Here is a 27,503-nt window from a genome sequence, read left to right as displayed (position 1 = left end):
GATTTATAGGCATCACTGAAATTTAATTAAAGTAGAATCTACAGAGAACTCCGTTTGTCTTATATCGGTATTTGATGTTCTAGGCAGCAACTTAATTTAAAGATGGACTAAACGTTGGCGTTTGACAGTATTTACGCCGAATTTACCGAGAGACTCTTAAGTGTTTTTAAACACGTGGGTCGTTGTGACTCGATGAATAAACCTCCGCCGATGGGACGCGAACCTTAAACGGACGCCTTCGCCAACGGAGGCTCGCGCGCCGCCTCGCCAAGTCAAGGCGAAAAGTGCAAACTTGGCAGTGCTCGCGCTCTCCATCACCCCGCGAGGAGGAAGGGAGCGGGACTCGTGCTCGCGTGCACTCGCAGCGCGCCCCCCATTCAGTTACAGCGGGTGTTATACATAATTCAGTCCCAGCGAGGGGACACCTCAGTCGCTGCCCTCCCGCCGAGACGCGGCGGAGCTGCAGGCTCCCGCAGCCCGTGGACGGACACGCCGATGCGGCCGCTTCCTGGTCCTGAGCGGGCGGCGGCTGGAGCCGGGAGGAGGAGGACGGGGGCTCGTTTGTTGCAGGCTACGCTCGACTTCCATCGGCTGAGGAAAGGCAGCGAGGAGCGCTGAGCCGCCGGAGACGTAAACATTGCCATGCCCAGGCGGATGCGCCGCGCCGCCGCGTTCCCTCCCTCCGCTTCCGCCTCCTCCGGTGCAGGGAACGGGCTCCGCGCCGGAGCTCCGCGGTAGCGCGGTGCAGTGGGTGTCGGCGGTGAAGTTGTGTTCGGGATAGGAGGCTGCGGCGGGCCACGCTCGGCGCCGCGCGCGCCCCGTCTGACTTTGCCGCGTCCGCGTTTCGCGGCCATGCTGCGGGCGGCATCCTGCGACCTGTTCCCGACCTGAGCTCCGCTCTCGGGGACAAACAACTTCCCCAACGCGGTGAAGCAGCAGCCTCCTCGCGTTGGTCCTTTTGTCTCCCTGCAACATTCTGGAACTGGCGTGATCGCGAGGATCTCTTTGTTTCCACTTCAAGGAAGAAAATGCATTGAGACAACTATCTGAAACTTTAATCCAAGCTGCGCGTGCATGACTGCTCGCTGGGACCACCCTTGCAATTATCACAGTAACGCAGCGCCATGGGTGCAAAGCAGACCAAAGGCCCGGAGGCGGGGGGCGCCAGCCCGCAGCACAGCTGGAAGCGCACCCCCACCAAGGAGCGGGGGGACCTCCTGGCGTCCCTCATGCTGAAGTCAGGGGACAGGCTGAGCCGCGGTGGGACGCCGCCGCCGCCCTACCAGCGCCGGATCGGCATGATCCAGGAGATGATGCTGATGGCGAAGCAGGGGAAGCAGGACGAGGCCACGGAGATGCTGAAGACACTCCGGCAGGTGTGTGTGTGTGTGTGTGTGTGTGTGTGTGTGTGTGTGTGTGTGTGGCCAGAGAGCAACTTCCCCAGCTGCTTGTTTTGGTTGTACTTCCTCTATTTTTAACCTACTGTGTGAATTGGTTCTTCCTGAGCTGATGTCATCGGTGATGCTGAAAAGCACAAAGCGCCAAACTCAGACTCACTGACTGACACAGCGATTCAGCTGAGCTTTGAGCGTTGACTGGCTGCTGTTTCTACACCACAGCCTGGTTTAATGCTGCAAAGAGAGAGTGAAGGAGGAGCAGGTTTATAATTCATGTCCCCTTCATGCTCAACCCTCAAACATGGGAGCGATGCAGACATGCTCAAAGTTGAGCGACATCGTCCGTCACACTCCACTTATTATTTGGTCCCTGGGTCGTTGCTGCGTTAATTCTTTTTGTTTATGATTTAACATTGAATGTCTGTGGGTAGAAGCCTTTTTTAAATGTCACCTTGAATTAAGGGGGACTGACATTTCCCGGAGTAGATAATGAGAATAATAGTAAGTTGCAGCCTTGGCTGCATATTTACATGAAATATAATAACAATGTTTTAATAAAACACAGGTCTTTATCACCTACAGGGATATAAACATTAAAATACAACTGATTCAGTAAAGTCATATATAACATTGGTCTCTGAGATAATTATCAGAGTGAATTTCCAGGATTTAGCCAGGGCAAAGTAGCCACTGTCTTTTTTTAATAGAACAATAACATCATATATTCATTTGCAACAGTCTGATTAGATCATTAGTTAAATCCAGTGATGAAGTTCAGTATCCATATATGAGCATTAGCCTCAGTGACTGAAGTATCTCCCATCAACACAATGAGCTGATTGCTCGTCAAGTGCATGTGAGTGATATTTCTCTGCTGAGCAACACTTTTATTCTACTGCCGTTTCATTTGAAGAGCGCGGCCTCAATCGCTGGACCACCGGCTGCTTCGAGTGCGGCTCTTCACCTGCCGACGTTCCCGGTGTGGAGGGATGCGGCGGTTCTTCAGATTAAAGGGCTGCGCATTATTTTGTTATTGCAAAGAAATGGATGTCAGCTTGGAGCCCAAAGGGGACGAAAGCAGCCTCTTTCTCACAAAAGGCTTTCAGAGCCTAGAACACAGTCATGTTGAGCCACACACACTTAATTCAAGCTCAATCAGTGACATTTACCTGCATATTCTAGACGTCGGCACATGATGACCAGGCCACACCAGGAATTGCTTAAAGACAATTAGTGAGGATGAAGAGAACAGAAAACGTGTGCGCGTGGATTAGGAGGCCGCACTTTGATGGGGAAAGAGAAAATAACAGAAGAGAAATGAAAGGCGGAGGAATGAAAGCGTCATCAGGTTGTTTGAGGAACGCTCGGACGGCGGCCGGGCACCACCTCGTCCTGTGTTGCTTGGAAACCATGGCGATGGCCGGAGAGAGCTCACAGTAATCACGCGGGGTCTCTGTTGAGTGCTAATGGGGAGGCCATTTTCTTAATCACCACCCTTCAATTAACATGAATCCAAAGCCTCGTTTTCAGTGGGATCGAAGGTTAGCGCGGCGTCCGCTCCCTATTTCTGCGATGTCCAGCGGCGCCCGCGAGTACAGGTGGAGCCGCACTCTCCACACCTACTTGTTAAAGATGCTCATTTTGGCAAAGCATTTTGACCTCCGTGTCCCTGGATGCTCAGTTCAGCCTCTGTAACTAGTCTACAAGTAGTAATTTGAGAAGTAATTGCTCGGTGAGGGAGACGTTGGGGCTTCTAGGAGCTCTGTCTCTGTGGGTGCTGATTGACGCTGGTGATTGACAGCTCGCCTGCTGCTCCCTCCAGCTCCAGGACTCCCACTGACTCACACTTGCTGAGTTTCTGTTTCTATCATAAACTTGTTTTTTTTGTGTTTTTTTTTTTTGGCAGTCCCACAAGGAGTTACGCTAACTAAACCTTGGAAGAATTCTGTCACAACACGTCTACTTTTATAGTTTGGATTACAAAGCTGTTGGCATGAGAACGTCAGAACAGAGCAGTGCAAGGAAATAAATTGTTTTAATCCTCAAAACTGGAGTTTAATCCTTTAGTATAAAATACTAAAATAGTAATAATAATTTGTGATTTGACAGCATCTGGTGATTGTTTGGTCTTTAATGAGGGTCATATAAGTACATATGTGCAGTATTCGGCCTTTTCCCTCCGTATCTGTCTCTCATTGATCCTCTCATGTCGTGTTTGACCCGTCTCTCTCCAGCTCGTCTTTGTTCGCGTTCAGCTGGGTCCAGAGCTTCGCTTTAATGTTGACCAGCTCTAATTAATGAGGGTGGTGCTTTCTAATGAGAGGAAAGCCCACGCCGCTTCCTGGGACGAGGGGTGATGAGCAAGTCTGGGTAAATTAACTTAAAACACCATCCCGGGTTTACTTGGTCGTGAGAAGCACCAGTGTAGTTGTTGATGTCATTTGCTACCCGTGTTGTGAATATGTAAATTTTTGCGACCCTTTGCCGTCTTTCTGCTTCGACTGTAGCAAGCTCGCAGATTAATTTCAGTTCAGAGTTAATCTATTTACATAACGCTTTAAATTCTTCTCACAGATGAGGAAACGTATTGTGTGCTGCTGCTCCTTGGTCGCACACACACACACACACACACACACACACACACACACACACACACACACACACACACACACACACACACACACACACACACACACACACACACTGTATGACTTCATGTTTTTGGTACCAGTGTTTTTCAGCTTGTGACACATCATCAGATCAGCTCCATAGCATCTCATATGCTCCTATGTGCGAGCACCATCAGCCCAGGCGTAACACACTTTGGAGACAGCAGCGGGTTGGAAATAACTACACAGCAGTTTGTGTTTATAATTTAAGAAACCAAATGCTGTGAAAAGACCTAAAACAAGACGTGGTCCACCTGCGTTCCGTGTGTGCTCTCATCTGGAAGCCGTCGGCCTCCCACAGAACACGTCCCAACACACCTGTTGATGCACTAATGGCCTCTGGGTTGCAGTCAGTGTTGTATGTTGTATGATATGTCACATCATAATACAGCTGATTAGCGAGTGTGTCATTCAGTCCAACCTCAGTGAGTCATACCTCTCTCTCTCTCTCTCTCTCTCTCTCTCTCTCTCTCTCTCTCTCTCTCTCTCTCTCTCCTCTCTCTCTCTCTCTCTCTCTCTCTCAGCCCTTAGCCACTTAACTGGCTGTGAGCTGTCGGCACAAACAAACCCAAGCACACACACCGCTACGTCTGTAATAGCGAACGCCTCCCCAGGAACAAATTGCATTTTCTAACGCGCACACGCCGCCTCCCAGAAGCACCAGCAGATCCATTGTTTGCAGTGCAGTGCACATCTGGTTTAGCACACGGCATAATGCAAACACTCCGATATGTTTGTGTTTGGATTATGTGCACCATTAGCAGACGCGTTGGTGGTACATGAGGCAAATAATGGACGTGGACGAAATCACATCAACTCAGTCATCCACAGTATAATTTTCCCAAACGTTCAGTCCAGGACTGAACGGCTTCGCGTCTCCTGGAGGCAGCGGTGACTCGTCTTCCCCCGAGGAGTCAGCTGTCCTTCACTACACAACTCCGCAGCACATGAGTCACAACTCGCTTCCTTGAAGTACTGTAATTTTCAGCAGACGCTCCAACTTATTCTCCGCTTCCGTGTTGTCAGACTAAACCGTCTCCATGACGACTAATGCTGCCGTCGTACTTATCGACAGAACAGGAACGATGGAGAACCCCCGTGTTCTCCAGACTAGAGAGCGCCACACGCACTGCACTGATTGGAGGCAGGTAAATGTCTTAATTGGCATTTTTATTTTTTTGAAAGCTATTTCAGTTGCCAACTTGTGCAGCTGGAGCGGAGAATCAGTCTGATTTCCATATTTTAATCTTCACCAGGCCTGTTGTCAACGTATCTGTTAGCAAAACATAGAATATAACACATAACAAAATGTAATATAGATCATCATCATTTTTTAGGGTGAGGTTGTGTTTCAGTTTCAGTTGAGGTCTAACTGTGTCTAACCATCATCACGCACTGAGACCTGAATCCAGTGACATTCGCTTCCTCACATCCCTCCAAACGCCCTTTGCTGCTCCACTCTAATCCTTGTGCCTGTATGTGTGTTTTCTAAACTGGAGTTGTCATTTGTGTTGACTCTTAAAGGTTTAACAAGGCCGCCGTTACGTGTGAAGCTCTGCCAACAGTTTATGTTTCATCTGCTTTGATGGAACTGGAGAAGTGATCATTTTTGCTCTTTGGAAACTGACTGACTGTCGGCTTGTGGCGACAGTCAGTCAGTGTCACAGGTTTAAATTTGATGCTTTAGGGGTGAAAGAGTTCAGCAATGTGGAAAATGTAAAGCAAGACATCAATGTTAATGCAGGGATTTATATTTATCATTTATTTTTGATAAAATAATGGTAATTAACTATTTTGAGTAATACTGTTGAGTGCTTTACTCTGAAAGAGTGTTTTTTTTTTTGAGTTCAATGTAAAAATGTAATGTGTGACTGTGTGTAGGACCTGGGCATGGAGTCAACATCCCTGGATGACGTACTGTACCGCTACGCCAGCTTCAGGAACCTGGTCGACCCCATCACACATGACCTGATCATCAGCCTGGCGCGATACGTGCACTGCCCCAAGACGGTACCGACCGCACACGCACACATGCACACACACACACACACACACACACACACACACACACACACACACACACAGAGTCTGAGGTGACTGGTTGAGCTGCTGCTGTCACATGATCTCGTGACTTATTTCGTGTGACACTATTAGGTTATGGGAGTGCTCTCGGTGGCTGTGTGGCTTTGTGCGTCCTTGTCCATTCATGTGGTCCAGTATGTCATTTGGTGAGAGGGCAGGAGAGCGTGGCAGACGTCATGCTGCATGAATAATGCAGGGAGGAAGGACAAGTGATGCAGATGAAGATAGGAATTAAAAGGCCTGATGTGTAATTGCAGCGCGGTGCTGTTGCCCCAGTGCTGCTGTGTTAAAAGGCTTATGCTGAACCATTGCGGAACCCAATTAAATCTGTTTACTGGGTAAAGTCAGAGAATCCATTATCATTTCTAGATAACCTGATGACATGATGCAATCCTTTCCTGCAATGATAAGCTAATAGTTCTAATCAATGTGTGAGTGTTTCTATTCCCCTGACCTCGAACACGATTCCTTCATTTAATGCATTTCCTGTGAACACAGGATGCTAGAGATGGCGGGTTCATATTAATAATTAAAACGAATATTAGGAAGCACAACGGTTCACATAACAAAAGCAAACGTGCAAATGTGTTCCTTATTTGAGATAAATAAATGTAACAACACAACAAACAAACAAATAACAACTTGGAGCAGGTTTGACTGAATCCAGAAAATGACCAGAATCAGAAGATAACAACAACAAAAGCTCCTGAAAAGTGTTTGGATAAACCACATGAAAAGTATAAACCGAAACATAAAATATGAAGAACCAAACAAGAAGTACAGATAGAGAAGGAGGCGTAGGTTCCCGTGTCCTTCTACGCGTCTGAGCGCTCGTGTTCGTCTCATGAAAGCTGATTTAACTTCCACTCCATCGCGTATTATTCTGTGTTTTATTCTGCTGCAACATTCTTAATGTATCTCCAGTCATTTCCGTTACAGCAGCTGTGCTGAGAAAGCGGTGAAGGTTGATCCTTTTTAATATAAACACTGATTAGCGTGTGAGTGGAGGGATCTCCTGCTGGGATGTGGCATATGAGGCATAATCACACAATTATTACAGACATCGTGTCGGTATCTACAATCTCTAGTTGCTCTAATGAAGTGATTATATGCTGTACTTTTCCCTCTGGCTGAAAACAGTGGATTTAAGTTGCGTAGCTTGATTTTTCACCCCCACTCATCACCGCTGCCCTGAGGACTGTGGAGCCATACAGACACGTTGATCGACAGCTTCCCTCCGATGCTTTTGTGGCTGATGATCATATGACGGGCGAACGTGACAGAAAGTCTGACTTCATGCAGAAGATTTCAATAACAACACAACCCCTGGAGGATGAATTACAGCTTTCTACAAATAATCCCTCTTGAAAGACAGTTAATGTTTCTGATGAATTAAAAGGCCAGGACTTGTATTATATTGGATTAATGCGGCTTCGTATATTAAGTTTATTGCTCAGGCAGAACGAGACAGAGACTTTGAATGAAGGTTAAAGTATTATACGTAGAAGAAACCACTAGATAATGCAGCTGCTAGCGTCATAACAGAACCCACTCATGCACACTTATGTGTTATTAGATTAAGGTCCGTCCCGGAGGAGATCTTCCTATCGACGCTCGGGGCGACATCGATCCATTCTACAGTAAATTCAAAATCAATGAAAGTGCATCCATCAAATGAAACAAATAATGCAGTATAATATCTTTAATTAAAGGTCAGCATCAAGCCGGCATGCTGGCCGTGATGCAGAGCACTGTCTGGTGTCATAGGATCATTCTTACAGACAGACAGTGGCGGTCAACAAGACTGGCCTTGACTGGAAGTCAAAGCACATTCACACGATAAGGAAAACAGGAGAGTAAGTAGAGCTCAATGCCCCCAAAGTACAAGTAAAGGAAAAGTAAACAAATGGATGGGAGACAATGTGACGCGGTTTGAGCTTAATGAGATGATGCCATGCTGTTCATCACGAGTGATGTTTGTGTTCCTTTAGTAGTATTTCAAACGCAGGACTGTTGTCAGTCAACAAGAGACTTACAGTAACAGAAAGTTGGAGTTTTACTTCAGTTATTCTGCACAATCTACTCAGCTGGGTCTGTCATAAGAGGTTGTTTACTGGTTTTACACTTTCTACTCCAGTGTAGCAATAATAATTATTTTAAATACTCTGATTAGTTTGAACTTAAAGCATTAAAGCAGCTGCCGTGAAAACAGGCGCAGTGGTCCCTACAGAAAGACCACTGTGTTAGAGTTGTTAGACATCCTGTGGACAGCTTTTATCGCTCACACACACACACACGCACGCACACACACACACACACACACACACACACACACACACACACACACACACACACACACACACACACACACACACCCCTCAAACAGAAGAAAGAGCAAACCCTAAAGGCTGTTGTTCGCTCACAAACAAATACGCTCACACAAAGTTTCTCCGTCTTCGCGTTCGCTGTCGTTCACACTTTCCCCGTCGCTCCCGCAGACGCGCAGCAGCACAGCGGCCTCCTCGGAGGCTGTGAAGGCTCCATTCATGGCTGCGCGGGCGCCATATGAATCTGCACACGCGGCGCCGCTTTGTTGCTGCAGCTGCTGCGATTCTCCCTCGCTCTCTTATTTTCTCGCTCTCCTCTCCTCTTTTACATTCCCATTCTTTCCATTGCGCACCTCCTCCGTCTCCTCTGCAGCTTTCACACGGCCCCTGGTTTTCATTGATCCTCTGTGAGTCGTCAGTCAGGAAGTAAACACTGATCGTAGTTTGCCGGACATCAAACTTTGTACAAAATTCAGGGTCGTAGCTACGTGTGCATCCTTTGTTACCGTAGTGTCCGAATTAGACAGGATGTAAACATGAGAAGTAAAGTTTTCCTGAAGTTCTGTGCTTCTGTGTTTCTCTGGCCCAACATCCTCGCTGGCGCTCACTGAAGCCCACTTTTAGACACAGAGACCTATGCCTCGATCATCTCTGTGGTCGTTAGACACAGTCTGGTGTGTTTTATTCCACAGAAAGTCAGTGTGTGAGCAGTTCAGCGTCTGTCCCCACTGACCGCCTGCTCCTCCTTTTATTTATCTCATCTAATCCTAATGTTAAATCATTCAATCCTCCATTTGTGGTCCATGTATGTGTCTTATCTCTCTGTGCCTCTCATTCTACTTCCATCATGCACAGAATTGATATTGATATTTCAGTGCCACAGTAGAAATGGACCAGGAGAGCGAAGTCATCTGCTGCAGGAGATGTGAAGGCTTTGGATGAATACACATCAAAATGCAATTTAAATTGAGCGGGATTCAAGCTGAACCACAGGCTACACTTACACAACAGGGTTCAAGTGTCAGAGCTGTGTGCGCGCGTGTGTGCGTGCGTGCGTGCGTGCGTGCGTGCGTGCGTGTGTGTGTCAGTGTGTCATTGCGTGTGTCGCTGTGTCTTTGCCGCAGCTCTTTTTTCTTTCCCTTCCAGTTATCACTGACTGGCCTGTCATTCTCTAAGTGCTTAATGAAGTGTAATGTTGGACTCTGGGAAAGTGTTTGCGTTTCAGACCATTTCCCAAAGCTGACATTTTTATATTTAGACTTGAAAGACTTGAATTTTTCAGGCCCAAACCATTTCATCCATCTAGTAGAATTTTAGTTTAGTTTATTTATGTATTTTATAAAAGGTGATAGATTTGGTTAGTAATAGTTGAATCAGTTGAGAGGCTGGTTCAGAATGCTGCTGTGTGACCTTGCTTTTCTTCAACATTGTGAGATGTGTTGATTTAATGTTTAAACAAGATGAGAATGATTCAACAAAGAACCAAGAAAATCGCCAAAACTCTGAATTTGCTGTTTTTTTGTCTATTGCTTTGCATTTGTGCTGGATTTCATTCCTACAGTGTGAACTCAGATCAAGTTCAGTGACCTCTGCCGCTGAGATAAGAGCAATAAGATCAGATTATCCAAACAATTCATCTGCAGACTGGAGACACAGGTTAGATATGAGGCATGCAGCAAAAGCAGTTCTAAACTGATGGCCCCATTTGTACTGTGCAAACTAACTTTATCATCCGACTGGCCCTGGGCCAAAGAGTAGAGATGACGCTCACAGATAAATAAGAGCGAACCGGAGGGAGGAGAGGTCATCAGTTCTCTGGAGGCTGGGAAATTCTCAGATGCGTTCTGTATCAATAATATAAGGAGCGAGGAGGCGGAGAAAGATGGAGGATGGACAGAGGAGGAGGAGGGAGAGCGAGAGAGTGAGAGCAAAAGAACAAAAAGTGGCATGAGAGCGCGAGACAGACGGATGCAGTGAAATGTGGAAAAGGTCAGCGCGAAGCCAAGAGGCTCCAGCCTGGTGCCGCTGCTGCTCCTCATCGACCAACGCGCACGCCCGTTCACTGAAGGACAATTCAGTTCATGCAGCTTTATTGATGTGAGTCTCACTGGACGTTCACAAGGATACAAACACGTATTGATGAAGTCAACTACGACAACAACAAAACGTACAGGACTCTCATTAATTCTTATATAGTCAAACCATCAGTTATGGGTTTAGGATTAATCCTTAAATGTTTGGCACAAATCTAAACTTCAAAATCATTGATTTCATATGTGGAACAATTTGACACCTGTGTGTAAGGATAAGCATCTCTATCTCTATCCATCTCTAACATGTCTATCTCTATCTCATCTCTAACATGTCAGTGTTATTGCAACTAGGCCACAATATTTTTAGCTTGGCATCTGTGCGTGTTTGAGTTTATCCAGTGTTTTCATCAGAGCAGGAGTCACAAGACTTGAGAGCAGAACAGCTGACTGACCATCAACAATAACATGATGAATATGTAGAGACAATGTGATGGATTAGCTGATAGACGCTGTGGAGGCATTCGTGTGGGTTTCGGTCTGTGACCTTTCACATCACACATTAATGGTCATGAATTCATTTAAAAGCATTGATTTTCTCGTTTGGCTTCTCTCTGCTTTGTCTACAACCTCTGAGAGACACAGAACGTGAGAATATGGATGTTGGTAGATTCATTATGACTCTAAATGTCACTTCTCGCTGTAAATACAGTGTCTTCTCACATACGTTTACATTTTACAGATCTACACCGCTTCCCTACAGAATGCTGATGATCGTCACTTCATTTCATTTGACCTCAGACTTGAGGAAGTGGACGAACCTTTCTCATCATACTGTGAAAATAGTTTGTCTGCTTTATTCTCCAACCTTTGCCCTTGTGCAATTATAGAGCAGACCCAAAATAAGCGCGATACCTCACAGCTGACTGTCTTTGTTGATGTCACGTCTTCCTCTCACCATCTGTTTCAGACTGGATACTGGGGACCTGCAAATGTGACTCACCACCTGAATATATGCATATTAATATGGGTGGCAGCCTCCACACACACACACACACACACACACACACACACACACACACACACACACACACACACACTACTCCCTAAATGATTAAATCTTAGCAAACGTACCTCTGTTATTATTATAACTTTCACCCATCAGCCCTTTACATGCCAGTCATCTGAGGCGCGGCACCAAAACACTCCACCGTGTGATGTTTGAGTGCACTACATGGTGCGTAAATGTGCAATTCGGGCACTCGAAGGTAATGACACAAAGTAACAGTAATGTAGCACGGTTGGTAGCAAACAGAACGTGATTACGGAGCCAGCCGGTCAACGCACCGTGGAGCCTAATGAGTCCTCAAGCGTCCCGGTGAGGGTCTGTTTGTTGTGTCATACTGGAAACTTGGCAGGAACACAGAACAATAAACAATAAATGTTATTATTGTTATATGTTACAGTTGTCTACAGCAGGATATCAGTCACACACACAGAAAGGAATGAGGCCCAATTTGTTGAGCTTCATCTGTTTTTCTGTCTCTCTCTGACCCGGTCCGTGTGTCCCTGTGTTCGACAGGAGGGCGACTCTCTCGGGGCCATGGAGAAGGTTTGCCGTCAGCTCACCTACCACCTGAGCCCCCACTCCCAGTGGAGGAGGCAGGGCCTGCTCAAGAGGAAACCTCAGGCCTGGTGAGTGTCATCATGTGCAGCCGTGGAGGAATCTGCTCACGTCTGTGCCTGTTCATTTCACCGCGCTGACCCCCCCCTCCTTCTGCATGCCCACATTATTAGCTGCAGCGCTTCTCCTGTGCATTGTCTGATCTTCAGTGTAACTTTTAACACCAATCAAATCCTGCTCCTCCATGAGTTCGTATGTGATGTTGTCACAGTGAGCTGCTCCTGTAGTTGGTATGCTCCCTGCACTGCCACTTTCTCCTCACTCTTTACATGGTAGCATCATTTTGAAGGTCTGCAGCCAAATGAAAATGGAAATCTGGATGGATTTGATAAACTGCGAGCGGCTGAGTTACACAATATGCAAATCAGCCAGAAACTATAAACTAATCAATATGCTTCTCCCACTCAGTAAAGTACAGCCACCAATGAATTATCCCCAGACTGCTGCAGAAGGCAGTTATCAAAATGAAGCGTGGCTGAAAGATATGGGAAAGGATTTTTATATATGCAAGTGTAAAACCTTTTATTTTATTTTAATGTAATGAAAGCAGTTTTTTCTATGCTCAGTCCAAACCCCCTCAGACTTTTCCACACCTGCTGTAACATGCATCCTAGTGGGAGCAGATGGTGGAACGTGATGCGCTGTGTGAGGGGTTCCCTGCTGCTCTGAGAACATGCTTCAGTGGGAAATAAAGATCTCCCCTCCTCGGTTGTTGACTAACACCAGGAGTCACTAAACCGTGTGCAGACAGATACACAGGTGGAGGAAAAATTATTCAGCGTCCCCGATAAGCTCAGGTCCTGCTGAGTGTGTGTCGGTGCCTTCACAGCCAACAACACAGCACCAGGCTGCATTTGTGTTATCAACTAGTGAGTTGATCCTGAAATTAGCTGCAAAAGCAGCTTCACCTCCTGCATAATGGAATTAATAGAACAGCTGCAGATGAAAATGAATTGCAGTTTGGTAATTACCCTAAGTAATTCTGGGCTGGTGGACTGGATTTACTTGATGCTGTGCTGAGTGATGAGCCACAGGAGGAGCAGAACCCGTTCATTCTGAGGCCTCAGGGCCAAAGACGACCCTGAATCCAACCTGCACACACATACAGCAAATAAGCAACATCATAAATAATGAAAAGGAAAAATAATAAATCGTGACATTTGCTGAATTACCTGAGTTCCTGGTGAGTGTAGTTGAACCATGAACGTCTGCACACTGACACCAACCAAAACAACAAGACAGATGATTCTCAGAGAAGTTCTGAAAAGTCTTTCCCTATTTTTCAAGCAGATGTGCAGGTTTATCCGTGAGGGAGAGCAGAGATAAAGACACTCTCTGGAAATTTAAGCCACACTTAATGTAAAAATATCTGTGCATGTCTGACATTTATTCAGTTGGAACTTGACTCTAAATTGATTAGGTTTTCTGCAGCCTCTTCCTTTTACTTCCTTTTTAACACACATGTACATGTTTACACATCTGAACTAGCTGACACGTGAATGGGACACACGCTGATCGAAGATACTTAATTAAGACTGAACTAATGAAAACAGCTCATTATTAAGAAGACCACCTGTAAATTGGTCTTTTATTGCCTGCAACCTACCAACACGCTTTTCATGAATGCTCACAAGGTTGAATCTGACGCTAATGAGTTCATGTGCATGTGCTATAAATAATGCAGCCGACTTCACCTGATGCCTGAATCACCACAGTCCACCTATTGCAGCTGACTCTTATCTTCAACAGTCATTCACGTGTGAATGAGCCGCGAGTGAGGAGTTGTCTCATTTGCTGTGTTCTGTGTGTGCGCGTGCGTGCGTGTGTGTGTAGCTTTGTGAATCTCAAACACCCACAGCCAAAGCTTCAGTTCGCCTATAAAGCGTGACCCCTGTAAATCATAGGACCCACACTTTGGCAGGTGTTTCACTCTAGTAGCACATAAGGAAGCATATAAAGGCCACTATGTGGTGATGCAATGAGTCTATTTCCTCCAAAGCCCTTCGCAATATTAACATTACATCAAAGATTTCATTTAAGTCTTGTCACATTAAATCATCAGTGAAAAATAATCCAAAACAAAACCCGAGGTGTGTGTTTGTAGTTGAGTCCAGCTGCTCCTTGGTTTCTATTTGAGAAGTTGCTCTTTTTTATGCAGCTTCTGTAAAAAGCTCCTCTACTGATGAAACGGTTTCTCCGTTAAAGGTCAGAACAGCGTCTGATTTGGCTCATCTGTTCATCATTACCTGGTTAATGCATTTCACATTTTCCATTATATTTTGCATTCATGATCACACCTAATCACAAGCTAATATACGCCATCAGCATGTTACTGCAATGAGTCACAACACACACAACGGCGCACAGGTAGAATGAAGCAAACAAGCAGTTTAAATGCATATTTGAATTTAAAGCTCAGTCTCCTGTCTGACATAAACTCCCTCCCAAACTTGGCTTAGCCGCTACCTTCTTCACTGAGCTGCCAACATCATGACTCAGATGTTTTACACTCATATTTGTTGGTGTGAGAATATTCAGGAGGGTAGAAATGACTCAACACTTCAGACTTATTCCGATGCCAGTAGCGTCTAATCGGGCTTCCTGGACAGAAGGAGTCCGATCGGACCCAGCTGGACCCGTCAGCTCTTGGTTCAGAAACAAAGAGCGGCTTTTTTGTTGAGCGCAGGCTGAATAAAAAGCAGAGTTTTACTGTCTATTCAGTCAGAGAGCAAAGATTAACAGGGCTCAGTGTTCGCTGTCGCTGCTTAACAACGGCTCCTTTCAGTGTGTTTAATAAGGCCTCTCTGTGGTTCAGACCGAACCTCGTCCTCCCTCCGCTTTACAACCACGGCCCCTGAACCCTGCAGACGCCCAGATAAACAGTGTGACAGCGGATATTCTGAGGGCACGGTCAGTTTTAGCAGCGCGACGATGACCAATTCCCTTCGTCTGCCGCTTCGTCAGCTGTCTTTGATTAAAGTCTGTCTCTGGGTGCGATGAACGAGCCAGAAGACGGAGTAGCCGAGGGAAAGGGGAGGAACCCAACAGGTCCGGAGGAGAAATGATGCAGTGCCCTCCTCAGGCGTCGTCACGGATAATAAGAAGCGATGGCCGAGCTCTCACACGGTTCTTCTGTTTCTGTTTGAGGAGAATCCCAGCAAAGTAAATGAAATCTGTGATCAAAATAAGGAGCACGGTGTCTTAATAGAATCATTATGACTCATCCACGCTCTGAAGTTTCATCCAAATGTTTACTGCAGCTGTAAAATTACAGGTCTGTGTCGCTGCTCTTTGTTTGGTGTTTTGGTGCCAGTCGAGCCTTTTTTTTTCCAGCCTGTTTGCTCTCAGTCCCGTTCCTGCGCGTCGCTCTTCCTTTTAATTGCGTGACGCAGGAAGGGAAATAACGAGGTCTTCCTGGGGTTTTTGCCATGGAACCCCGTGACACCCGGCGTTGGCCTGTCTGTCGGCGCGTCTGCCGCCTGCGGACTGGCCGTCGCTGCCGCCGATGACACGTTCATTGGCCGCCTTCCACCTGTGCCCGGCACCCAGCGGAGCGAGGAGCGAGTGCTCAGGGCTCCTCGGCCGCTCTCCGCTCTGTCCGGCCCCTTCAGCAGCAGCCGCAGCCACTTAGGCTCTTATTTGCTCAAGTGTCAATTTGTGAGAGTCATGAAAAATGAAGTAGACACTTAAAACGAATGGGACCTGCATGGTTTGAGCCCAGTCAGACAGAGACGCGGGCCCGTTCTCATTCTCCTGCCTGTAAGAAGCCGTCGATGAGCTCAGACCCTCCGCTCTCACCGCTATTGTTGATCAAAACCTGGTGATTTGGCTGTAGCTGTAGCTGAAAAGAGGCTAAATCACGTTGAAACCAATTGATTTAAGTCCTACATGGAGCGTTTACTTTAAGGAGTGCCACGTGGAGGCAGTGGCTGACAGGCAGCACAGGTTCCAGCCAGAACCCGAGCAGGGCGGCGACGTGTGGTTCACACGGTGCAGGGAGGCGACGTGACTCAGAGGTCGTATCGTCGTAATGCTGCTCCAGTGTGTGACCCTGTGCTGCGCTGCCACGCCGAAGCCCGGGGTCACACACGGCCGCAGCTTTAAAATCACAGCAGGAGTCCTCCTGCGCATCGGTCACGCTCTCAGAGGTCACGCATGAGGTCGAGGCCCAGACGGCAGCTAGTTCACATCCACACATTCACCAGCAAAGTCACTGTACGCTGCGCGGTGGGCTTTCAAGCAGAGATAAACATGCTGTAACGATGGCGTCGTGTTGGTTGTTTCAGTCTATTCAGTCTGTTTTCAGTTCATTATGGAGCCTTTCGACGCTGCAGCAGCGTCAACAGCGTTTCCTGGGTATTTCTGGGCTTATTACCTTGAAATGGTTTCCCTCTTTCCTGTTGTTGTGTGTCAGTGATGTCCGTCCTCAGAGCCAGCGTTTGATCAGCGCTGTCTGATTTCTGCTAACGTTAAGGTCACTCCCTCTCTCATGTCGGGCGCCCGTGTTGCATCGCAATTATCTAGATGTCGTGTGAGTTTTTGTAAGATGCGGCGCTATGAATACAGAGAAGAAACTCGTGTTTATGCATCACTATCGCTGCCTCTTTAGTTTACTTTACTTTACCCCACTCACGCTCTCTTTACGTGTCTAATTTGCCATAATTTGACGCCTGTGGTGTTATATATTTTCTCATGCTGCGTTGTCAACGCAAGCCCCATTTTGAATAAACAATTTTATTTGCTTGAATGTTATTATACAAAAACAGCTGGATTGACGCAGACCGCATGTCGGCTGTCACCGTTTTTGACGATGGTGGGAATTTCAGTCTTCAAATATTAATGCAGGCTATAATGTGGAGGTAATGAGGTTTCAGAATTAATCTGAGCTGATTCATTTGGATTCGTTCTTTCTGTTTTTTATTCTTCTCCTGACTCATTGTATGGTGTGAATCATTTTGTCTGAATTCCATCCTGGTTCGTGTGTCTCTGCCCTCCCTCAATGAACAGCAATAAAAGAGTAAGAGCAGAGCGGGGAAATAGTATAAAACCCCCGATTCTAAAAATATATGGGATTATGATGGAGCCACTGGCGAAGCTGAGCGCAAAGCAGATGATAAAAGATTCAGCCCAAAGGGTAACTCAGGTGGATTATCCTTTTGTTGGGCTTTAATGATCTGCTTTCACGGGGCTTAGAAGCCAAAAATGTTGGGCTTTCTTGTTCCAGATGATGTAGTGGACACATGCCTGTAATTCAACCTTCACCTCTCCGCTGCACAGCTGTGACAGCATGAAACGCCCCAGAACGGAGCGCCGCCCGCTCCCCTCCACTCACGCTGCAGAAGGACGCTTCCTTTTGCATCTCGGCTCAGTTAAAGAGGAAGGAATACATGGACGCATGTAATGAAAGTGAATGATAGCGACAATTAAATGCAGCGATGCCAGTCGAACAGCGGCCGATGGTTTGTCTCCTCGCTCTCCAGCTCCTCCTCCTCCACAACAACACCATCATCTGTTTGTGTCACAGCGTGACTCATGTTTATTCCCAGTGGACCACTGACCCTCGTAGCTTCGTGTATAAGGGCATTACCGACCCTCGCACACATAAAGACACTTTGTGCACAGCGGCGCTCGGTTGTTTTCGGTCCCTGTTACCCGTGAATATAAATGAGCCTCTTCACAAACAGTTTGGGTCCGTCTTCACATGATTTAGATAATAACCGTCCGAAATGCTTTATTTCAGGGAGCAGATTAGTTCCTAATGATTTCAGGTTGCGCTGGTGGACAGTAGATGTGAGTGTCTTGTGGTGAGGACAGCTCATCATAGGAGATTGTAGAAAACAATTACTGGCTACAGGGGAGAGAAAATAACCAAGCAGGCTCATCGTTACACAACCAAGTCTACAGGACATTTTATTCGTTTTTTCATCTCATTTCACAGCTTTTTTTTTCCTGATTTTACGTCAAACGGGCACAGAAAGAACTTTTTGTTTCAAAGTTTTTGAGGAAAAACGGAGCCGCGTTTTAAAGCTGCGACCAAGACGACGCTGGTGCAGCAGCCGCGTCCATCGGCCTCCTCTTGGTGAAGCAGCAGGTGGCAATGGTCACCACAGGTGTCACCTCAGCCTCGTCTGAGCTCCAGCACGAGTAAAGATGCACCTCGAGTGCCGTCTGTAAGGCACATTACACTTTACAGAGCTGCAGCCATTATTTGACTCATCCGTTTCTCTCTTTGTGGTCTCCACGTCTGGCTGTTCTCCAGACTGTGCAGTTAATGTGCCATTAAACTACAACAATCAGCGGCGACGGCCTCAGGAGTGACTTAGTGCTGTAGACTTAACAGTGCTTGTGCAGGGAAGAGAAGGTCCACCTGCTGAAACCTGTGGGGATCGAGTGCGGGCGGGGGGGAGGAGGGGGAAGACGAGGCAGAAGGACACCTGACGTCTTAGGTGTGCACTCGCCCGCTGACTCGGCGATAAACGATCCCTGGAGGACGAGTGAGGACGGCCTCTGAAGCCTGAGCAGGGGCTGAATCGCCACGTCGCCGCCTCCTCGCCTCGTTTACATGCTCATCCTGTCTGTGCAGCACAGTCAGTCATTTGCACCTGGTGAGTCTGTTTCAGGAAACAAGTGGGTGGTTGAACTCTTTCAGAGAATGAGATCAGGGAAGCGAGTACATAATATATATTTCCAGTTATTTATATTAAGGCGATGGATGATGTGAGATTCAGGCTGTAGCTGTAACAGTACACACAGTACACAGAGTACACAGGGAGTAGCAGCTTATGACTCACAAGTTTTTATTTCTCGAGTGTGATAATTAGAGCCACGTAGGTCATCGGACTATCAGCGGAGCTCAGTGGCAAAGCAACAGTTAATGTTGTATGTTTCATATGACAGACAGGGAGGGTGACCTCCATAGTGGGAGTGTGCATCTGTTTCTGTGTAGCGTGGGATTCTGAGAAACACATGACGGGTTTCTCAGCATCTCGTCGGGTTCGTCTTTGTACATTCAGAGTTGTTGGACGTTGCCTGGGAGAGGAGGAGCGAAGCAGTCCGGATACCCTGCATGTGTGTCACTCCACTCCTGTGCGTTTCTTTGACTGAAAGTGGAACAGATTGAAGGCGCTGTGCTGGGACGGGGATGAGCAGTGGATCATGGGTGGAGAATGGAGCTGCAGCGATCAGACCAGTGGTTTCCAACCACGTGTGACCGCGAGCCGAGGGCATTGCTACAACCAGCTGTGTTAACAAATTAGCCTGTTTCCACTCATAGAGAAGCTGCGTAGAGCTGAATTGGTGCACGGACCTCCAGGGCCTCTGTGGGAAGTGCGTTTACAGCAGTTATGGAGACGGTGAGAGGTGGCCTCATCAGCCTCAAGGTGCTTCTCAGTTAATCTGCGTTTACTTGCAGGACGTGAATTGTTGTTGTGCCTTCAGGAATCAGGTGGTCAAAGCCTCTTTCCACCAACAGCCCATGTAGTTTAAGGTGCTCGTTCGAGAACTTCAATACTTTCTACTAGTTAAAGCTTGTGACTGTTGAGGCTATGACTCAACACATGCTGAGCCTCAGAGTTACTTTGTTGTAAAGGCAAGTGGCCAAATTCCTGTGTTGTTGTTGCTGTTGTTGTAGGTTATTTTTATTACTTAATACATGTTTGATGCTGCACTTTTTTGTTCAGCAGGAGCCTGGAGGAATAAGCTACATGTTTTATCTACACACGTACAATAGAAATAATGAATAAATCAGTCTGGTTTTTAGTATTTTGAGAATAAGTATAGTATTTTGATTAAGCTCATGTAACTGTCTAATGCTGCTTCTATGCTTGTATGTATTTATATATTAATATTTAAATAATTGTCTCAGTAATATAAATGTCTCTTGTAGCGACAGGTCCACACAATGTGAGCTCATTTATTGCTTCATTGTTTTGTTGCGTTTCACTGGAGCTGCTCTTGTCAGTGTTGTTTCCCAACAGCGGCAAGCTGCTGTTTTCAGCCAAAATGCCCTGAATAACCTGCAGAACACAGGCAGGAGCTCATACACATAGTGGAGCATGCATAATCCAAAGAGCCAGAGATTTCCCTCAGGAGTTGTTGGGAGGCAAACAGAGTTAAAAGGAGAGTGAATATTGAACTTCTGTTCTCCGTGCGGCCACAAACACAGCTCGGAATGCAAATGTTGCTGCTAAGCAGACGCGTGAGTCTGTTCGACTTTCGGCGAAGGTGATAATACGTCAAGATGCTCTCAAGTGGCCGAAACACCAATTAATGCAGTATAACATTGTACCCAAGTGGTTAGTTGCTGCGTTTACTGTGTGTTTCCATCCATGTAATGCTGATGTTCATCCTGATGTTGGAGAAAACAGCTGCTACAGACGCTTAAATGCCCACATTTCCCAAAGGAAATCTTCAAAGCCAGTGATGATGACAATGATGAAACTGGAGTCAACGAAATCCACCTAATTGCATTAAGTCCTGCAGAAACACTGTTACTGCTTTTTATTGGCCAGTTGGGTAGAATTGACAACAGCACTGTAATCAACTGGAGCGTGACTAGTAAGTTCTGCGGCTGTTTGAGATGCTGTTTTCACTTGTAAATGTGCACGCGTGTTCCTTTTTCGCTCATATTCCTCTCTCGCCTTTTGCCAGGATCGTAAATGTCTGTGGGAACCTTTATTAGAGTGGCGCTGTGGCCGCGTGTTAAGTGGAGGTGGATGCAATACCAAAATAAATTACAGCAATGTGTGGAGGTCCCCCGAGGTCGCTGGCTGTGTGCCTCATAAGAGACGTCTTCAAATCCCAGCACAGAGAGAAATGTCAGCAGACAGCGATGAGAAAGGGGCAGAAGCCAGATGTGAACATCTGGCAGCTTCTCCTTTAAAATATTACTCATCATCAGCTTCATTAAGGTTGTTGTTGTTGTTGTTGTTGTTGTTGTTGTTGTTGTTGTTGTTGTTGTTGTTGTTGTTGTTGTTGTTGTTGTTGTTGTTGTTGTTGTTGTTGTTGTTGTTGTTGTTGTTGTTGTTGTTGTTGTTGTTGTTGTTGTTGTTGTTGTTGTTGAGCTAACAGAAAGTAGTGTGCTGGAACCTTTACTTACCAAGGAAAAGATCAATACCACAGTGAGGTGTTCGCCTCATAAAACATCCTTCTCAGGCCCAAGCTGTGTGACACAATGGGCCTTTCCTGAAAGACGTTCCGACGTGTCACAGTAAGAAAGGCACAGGTGTAAACGATCTGTTTAATGCCATTATATCTGTAGCAGTTTATTCCTGATCTCAGCGTCCTGCCATTCGCACGCTGCTATGACTTCAACCTGAATTGTGTCTCCACGTTCTGCTCATCGGCGAGACGTTGGCTCTGCTCGGCACCAAAGTCATGTTTATCCGACCACAGCTCACTGGATGAATCCAGACCCATGAATCAGTGTCTGTCCAGTGTCCATAAATCACTGGGCTCGATTATTAGCGACGCCGCCGCTCCCCCGACACCCGTCTCTGTGTCGGTGCACGTCTGCTGGGATGTCATTTTCTGAGAAGTGTGATTCCACCTTAACTAGGACACTTAAATAGAACAGAGGCAGTGTTCAAGTTATTAGTAGGATCTCATGTACATCCAACTGAATTGTGTGCGGAGGTGAAGGCTTATTCACGTGGTAGATTTGCAGACAGATGAGCTGTTGTCCCTCAGAATAGAACCAGAAGACAACAGACTCGTGGGCGACTGACCGATACATTTTTGGAGGGTTAAAATTGACCCGTGTGACTGCTTGTTATTTTTTTCCTGGCTTAGAGTCCTTTGGTATGTGAACAAATAGTAGTAAACCTGTAGGTCTGTGCTACAGTTTACAGTATGTATATGAACACAGGAAGCCGTGACTTAATCCCAAACAACATCCACAACCCTCAAACGCACGCGCGCCTCATGTTGGAGCTCGTGTCCACTTTTGAGCTGGAACCATTACTGTCTTTTTGACGTCTTTTCTGTTTTACTCTTATATTGATGACCTGATATGAAATGGACAGATTACATTTTCTGCCAAATCCAGGCGCCCCATGCGTTCGGAGGCTATAGGCTCAAGTGTTGTGTTGCTCCGCAGCCTTTTTCATTTACCAAACTCACTTGTCATAAGCCCTAAATCCCCTCAGTGTGTCTCTGCCTTTGTCTGCGTGTCCCCGTGGCTCTCTAGCTGCACTGTTTGTGCTTCTCAAGGGGGCTGTTGATGTACTGTACTGCTCCATCAACTTCCATGGTACACTGCATATTTTCTGTGCACAATAAATCATGCATCACAACGTCTAAGTCTTTGACTGTACCACAGGGTTCACTGCTTTTTGTGGTGATGGGCTGATGCTGTTGATGCACCTGAAGTGTTTATCAGGCTAAACTTTATGACTTTTATACTGACTTTTATATTGTTCACTTTATACTTGATAAGAGATGCTTCTAATATGAACCAGACGTAGCAGTGAAGCAGCCTATTGTTTGACGCCTTGTGCTGCTTCACAATGAATAAATTACAGCCAATAAGAAAAGTGTGAACCTGCATTTTTTAGGTGATTAGAAGTGGGATGCTATTGTATAGAATTATATGCGATATGGTGGTGAAAATGAAAAGGATTTCGGGGACGTCCTGGTAAATGTCTAAAGCAGCCCGCACATTCTTCCGTCTCCAGTCTGAAGGCCGTGCTGTCGGCCGCTCCGTCCAGCGGCGCCCTGGACCTGTCCGGCATCCCTCTGACCGCTCGAGACATGGAGCGCCTGTGCGCACACCTGCAGCGCCACGCGTCCACGGTGGCCAGCCTGGAGCTCGGCTTCACGGAGCTGACGGACGAGGCCTTCCTCCTGCTGCTGCCCACGCTGGCCGCGCTGCCGCACCTGGAGACGCTGGCGCTGAACGGCAACCGGCTGACCCGCGCCGTTCTCAAGGAGCTGACCGATGCTCTGAAGGTCAGGAGTCTGTGAAGGGCTCAAAACACCATGACGACTTAAAATTCACCTCTCTGTTTGATTTTCTTCCACCCTAGGATCCAGGGAGTTTTCCCAGTGTGACCTGGATTGACCTGGGCAACAATGTGGACATCTTCTCCCTGCCGCAGCCCTTCCTGGTGAGCCTCAGGAAGCGCTGCCCCAAACAGGGCAACTTGCCCACCATCCTGGAGTTTGGAGAGAGCCAGGCCAGCGACCCTCCTGAGAGGCTGAGGGGGCTCGGGGAGGAGGAGGAGGAGGAGGGGGAGACGGACGACACCAACCGGACCGAGAGCATGGGTGAGCTCCGCTCAGAGGTGGAGGAGGAGATCGATGGAGAAATGGAGATCGAGGAAATGATGGAGGAGCTGCTGGACTTTGACAGGGAAGCGCAGGGCAGGGAGGACGAGGACGACAGCATGTGGACCGTGGAGGAGCAGAGGAAAGGAGCGAGGAGGAGGGAGAGGAGAGAGGCGGGAGGGAGCAGGGAGAAGGAGGCGCAGAGGAGAGAGCAGCGGCCGGGGAGGAGGCCGGCGATGGTGGAGGATGAGGACACACACAGCCACTCCTCCCGCCTCTCTTACTCCAGCCAGTCGCAACGCTCCTCAGGAGCTATTGAGCCAATGAGAGTGGAGGAGGAGGACCTGACCGACCAATCAGACCACTTGACCTGATTGCTGCCCGTAGTTCCACTCTGCTCATGTTTCCCCTCCTGCGTCGAGTCCATAGTGCATGAACGGCCCTGCAAAGGCGAACTAAGTCAAACATGGGGATGTGCTGCGGACACTCCCTCCACTAATCTAATCTGTGAGCAGCCAACACAGACAGCTGGCCCAGTGACAGCTGAAGAGGAATGAGTCCTGGTGGCCGTAACAGGACGTCTGCTTTGTCTGTAGTTTTAAATATAAAGTGGCTAGAATAGACTGATTATTACATCACAATGGGCTTTCATGTACAGATTGTTAATCTTTATTCAGGTCCTTCCTCCTGGTAACCCTTGGTAATACCTACACGTGCCTGTAGCCTTGGTAAAAGTGAGTGTTCATAGATTTAAACAACTAGTTAGGGACCTGGAACCTTTAGCAAAATGTTTTTGCCAAAACTCGACATGTAGATGTATAAAATATCTCCCTCCCACATACGTCCACATCAAGCCAGATGGATCGGAAGACAGACGGGAATCACAAGTCAAGCCAGCAGATTTGTGTAAATTAGTTTCTATTAACAAATGAACAGATGACTAGTCCTTCAGCGGAAGAGAGGATTAAATTAGTCAGCTCAGACCAAAAGAAGCAAACATCTCACGATGAAGAAGACACCACAAAGGCCTTGATGATCGTCAGAAACGGTACCAAGTGCTGCGTTTCCAAGGGAAGGAGTCGGGTCGTGTCCATGTGTCGTGATGTGGAAATGAAATATTTAGCAGCCTTTCTCTTATAATCCAGGTCATGTTTCACTCCGTGGTACTGTACGCTAGTGTGCATCATGCGCTTGCATCGCTGTGTTTATATATAGGCTACAATCACATTCACACTGGGCTGCCACTGATTATACTGGCCTGCAGTGTGTAGCTCTTACCCAGCCAGTCCTTTCCCTCCATGCCTCGCCTTTATTCCCGGCAAAGCTTTAAGACACATAATGTATTTTTGGATGTACATTATATTTATATATATATAATGTATATATATCATATATATTGAACAAACCCCACCCAGAAGCACTCAAATACATATAGTGTGCCCCAGACAGCTGCACCAGGTGCTAAGGCATGTGAGACGCTGAGAAACGTGTGGCACAGCATCATCATACTGTAGGTTTAGTATGTGTAAGGATGATTAAAAGGGAAAGTAGAGACCAAATCGTTGTCAGGGTTCTTTTCACTTGTCACTGATGTCGTGCTGCTGCTCGTCCCCACTAGTCTTTGCATTTCACAGACAGCGCTTGTTCCTGACAGCAACTGCTCCCAAAGACTCAGGACAGACGCGTGAAGTTAGAGATTTCTTTCTAAGAGGAGAGATGCAGTTTGCTTAATGAGAGAGAATTCCTGCGCTCACTCATACTTGCATGAGTTTTGCGTGTGTGTTTGTTATGGCTGCTCTGCTCTGTGTACTGTTGGACACAGACGGTGTCGACAGGATGAGGACGCTGATAGTGATGCACTCTCGTGACATCAGTTCAAACGCTGCTTACCCTTATCACTACCACACACTGGTCAAAATGATCATTCCACCACCGTTGGTGGTGGGAATTTACAGGCAGAGATTCCTCTAAGTCCAACTTTACACAGATGTGGGGACAAATGTGTCCCGAAGCTTTTGAACCAGCTGACAACAAGAGAAAACTGGAGCCTTAAACGTCAGGATATCTTGGCCTCTGATAGATTTTCATTCTTATTTTCTACCTCTGATCATAACAATAATACTAAGTGGATTTCCCCTATAACATGGTAGCTGTTGCCTATGTATGCAGATTTATGACACGTGTTTGCCTGAAGGACTCCACATGTATATTATAGTATCAAATGTATGTGCTTTGCGGTGTACTAATTGATTGGTTTAAGGACAGGCTGTGCCACCATTTATCCCAGTATCAATGGCCAGTACTAAACCCCTTTGGTACATTGATTCATTAAAATGTCCTGTTCGCTCTCTTTTGGGTTGATACAACATAAGTATTTTGGGTTATGTTACAATGTGTTGTAATAAAATATCATTATGAAATAAATATTTAGCACTTTTACTTGGTTGTTAATGTTTATGTACACGTTTCACATAAATCATTTGGTGGGTTCTCTTCCTTGGTGGCAGGCAAGAGACTGAGGCGCTTTAGATGTGTTTGGTTTATGTCTGCACTTCCTTCTTCCATCGTTCCTGTTCCTGTTTGGTTCTAATCATTGTCTATTACTTACACCTGCTCTCCTCTGTATATTAGAACTAGTTTCACACATGTTAGTTGTTGGTTGGTTTATGCTCATGTTTGATGATTTTGTTTGGAGTTACTTTGATGCTTTGTTTGTACTGATTACTTTATTATTTTGTACTTTGTTTACTGTCTTAAACTAATAATTTGTCCTACACATCCATTTTAGACTGCTATGTTAACTGTGCAGCTCATACTTCAGCTTATTATGGTCTTGGTAAAAACAAACTAGTTTGCAAAAAATTGTTGGTGTTGATGCTTGAAACATCCCTTTAAACTGTTTTATCCATGACCTTGTTAGAACTAACCCTTTAACAAAAGACTGCAGAGAAAGACTGAGCTTGACCACAAATGGAGCAACATTAAATATGAATTTTCACTTGTGGACTTACTCTTGGGGTCATACTGCCTCTGATCATGTGTGTCATCCTGAGCCCCTGTTGACACCTAAAGATTCCTTCTCTGTTTTACTCTGGTTCAACACTTTTTAGTGTGACCAGGCTGCTCAATGCAGAGAGAGAGAGACATGTGAAAGTATTTGTAATGTGCCGAGGTCATGCACATCTCTGCTTTAAAGTCAAGGTCACTACAAATCAAAGCAAAGGAATCACAAGTGGAATTAGCCAGTGTTATTTGAAGTCTTTGATCCATTGCTTACTGTCATAAAGGATTGTGTGGCTTTTGATATTAAACTATTTGTCCTGACCTTTTTTTGTTTTGTACGCATGAACATATTTTCTTAACATTATTCCTTGTATAGTTGTCTACACTGACAAGAACAAAATAATTAATAGTTGAAATAACCTAAAATATAAGTCATATAAAGCTTTTGCACATTGGATTCAAATTCAAATTACCTATTCAAATTCAAATGAAAGCCACATCTGCTGTTCGGTGATTCCTCTCTGTACGACTCGCTCTCACAATGAGCCCTTTTGTATGTTACAGTTGATTTGGGATGATCATGGTGTTTACCTTGGATTCCTACAGCTACGAATGCTTTAAGTGACGAGAGGATGTGCAAATGCCCAGTTTGCTCAAGGACCCCGGTGATATATTGTGAGACGTAAAATGAGTCGGGCTAATGTGAATCAGTCTCTCTAACCTTGACTCTGTTCTCTCTCTATGAGTCTTCTATATTTACAATATTCCTGTGTGTGATTCTCTGCACAGCTTCCCAGTCACACACTTAACGAGCCCCTGTGGATATTTTATTTTAATGCCCCTTTATTAAGGTCATTCATTATAAAACAAATGCTCCAAGCGTTCATGTATGAGTAAAGCAGTAAAACCGTACAATTTCTGTAGTACCGTCCATCTTATTAATAAATTCTGTCACATGAAAACATATTGCCTGGTCTATTTATTAATTATGCACAAAGCACAAATCAAAGCACAACAATTAGACAGACAGTAAAAGGACATGATCT

General features: G+C 46.2%; 1 protein-coding gene and 1 long non-coding RNA gene across 2 annotated transcripts; one reads left to right on the top strand and one right to left on the bottom strand.

Moving 5' to 3' along the window:
• Window positions 1–56: 56 nt before the first annotated feature.
• Window positions 57–27,423, top strand: lrrc75a (leucine rich repeat containing 75A). Its single transcript, XM_029170823.3, has 5 exons — window positions 57–1,376; window positions 5,948–6,076; window positions 12,088–12,200; window positions 22,863–23,136; window positions 23,214–27,423. Exons 1-5 carry the CDS (start codon window positions 1,125–1,127, stop codon window positions 23,826–23,828), a joined length of 1,383 nt encoding a protein of 460 aa, XP_029026656.1. The 5' UTR covers window positions 57–1,124; the 3' UTR covers window positions 23,829–27,423.
• LOC129605082 (uncharacterized) lies at window positions 13,194–16,694 on the bottom strand. Its single transcript, XR_008696580.1, has 3 exons — window positions 16,565–16,694; window positions 13,362–13,404; window positions 13,194–13,281 (listed from the first exon to the last, which is right to left on the bottom strand). It is a non-coding gene; the product is annotated as an uncharacterized LOC129605082 (long non-coding RNA).
• Window positions 27,424–27,503: the final 80 nt, after the last annotated feature.

The sequence above is a fragment of the Betta splendens genome, chromosome 13 (genome assembly GCF_900634795.4).
Source record: "Betta splendens chromosome 13, fBetSpl5.4, whole genome shotgun sequence".
Lineage (NCBI taxonomy): Eukaryota > Metazoa > Chordata > Actinopteri > Anabantiformes > Osphronemidae > Betta > Betta splendens.
The sequence above is the reverse complement of the archived record's forward strand: the minus strand, read 5'-3'. Positions and strand labels throughout refer to the sequence as shown.

Coding starts and splice junctions, on each gene's coding strand:
- lrrc75a (XM_029170823.3), top strand. CDS start 1,125: ATGGGTGCAAAGCAGACCAAAGGCCCGGAGGCGGGGGGCGCCAGCCCG. Junction 1,377..5,947: donor TGCTGAAGACACTCCGGCAG/GTGTGTGTGTGT, acceptor GACTGTGTGTAG/GACCTGGGCATGGAGTCAAC. Junction 23,137..23,213: donor AGCTGACCGATGCTCTGAAG/GTCAGGAGTCTG, acceptor CTTCCACCCTAG/GATCCAGGGAGTTTTCCCAG.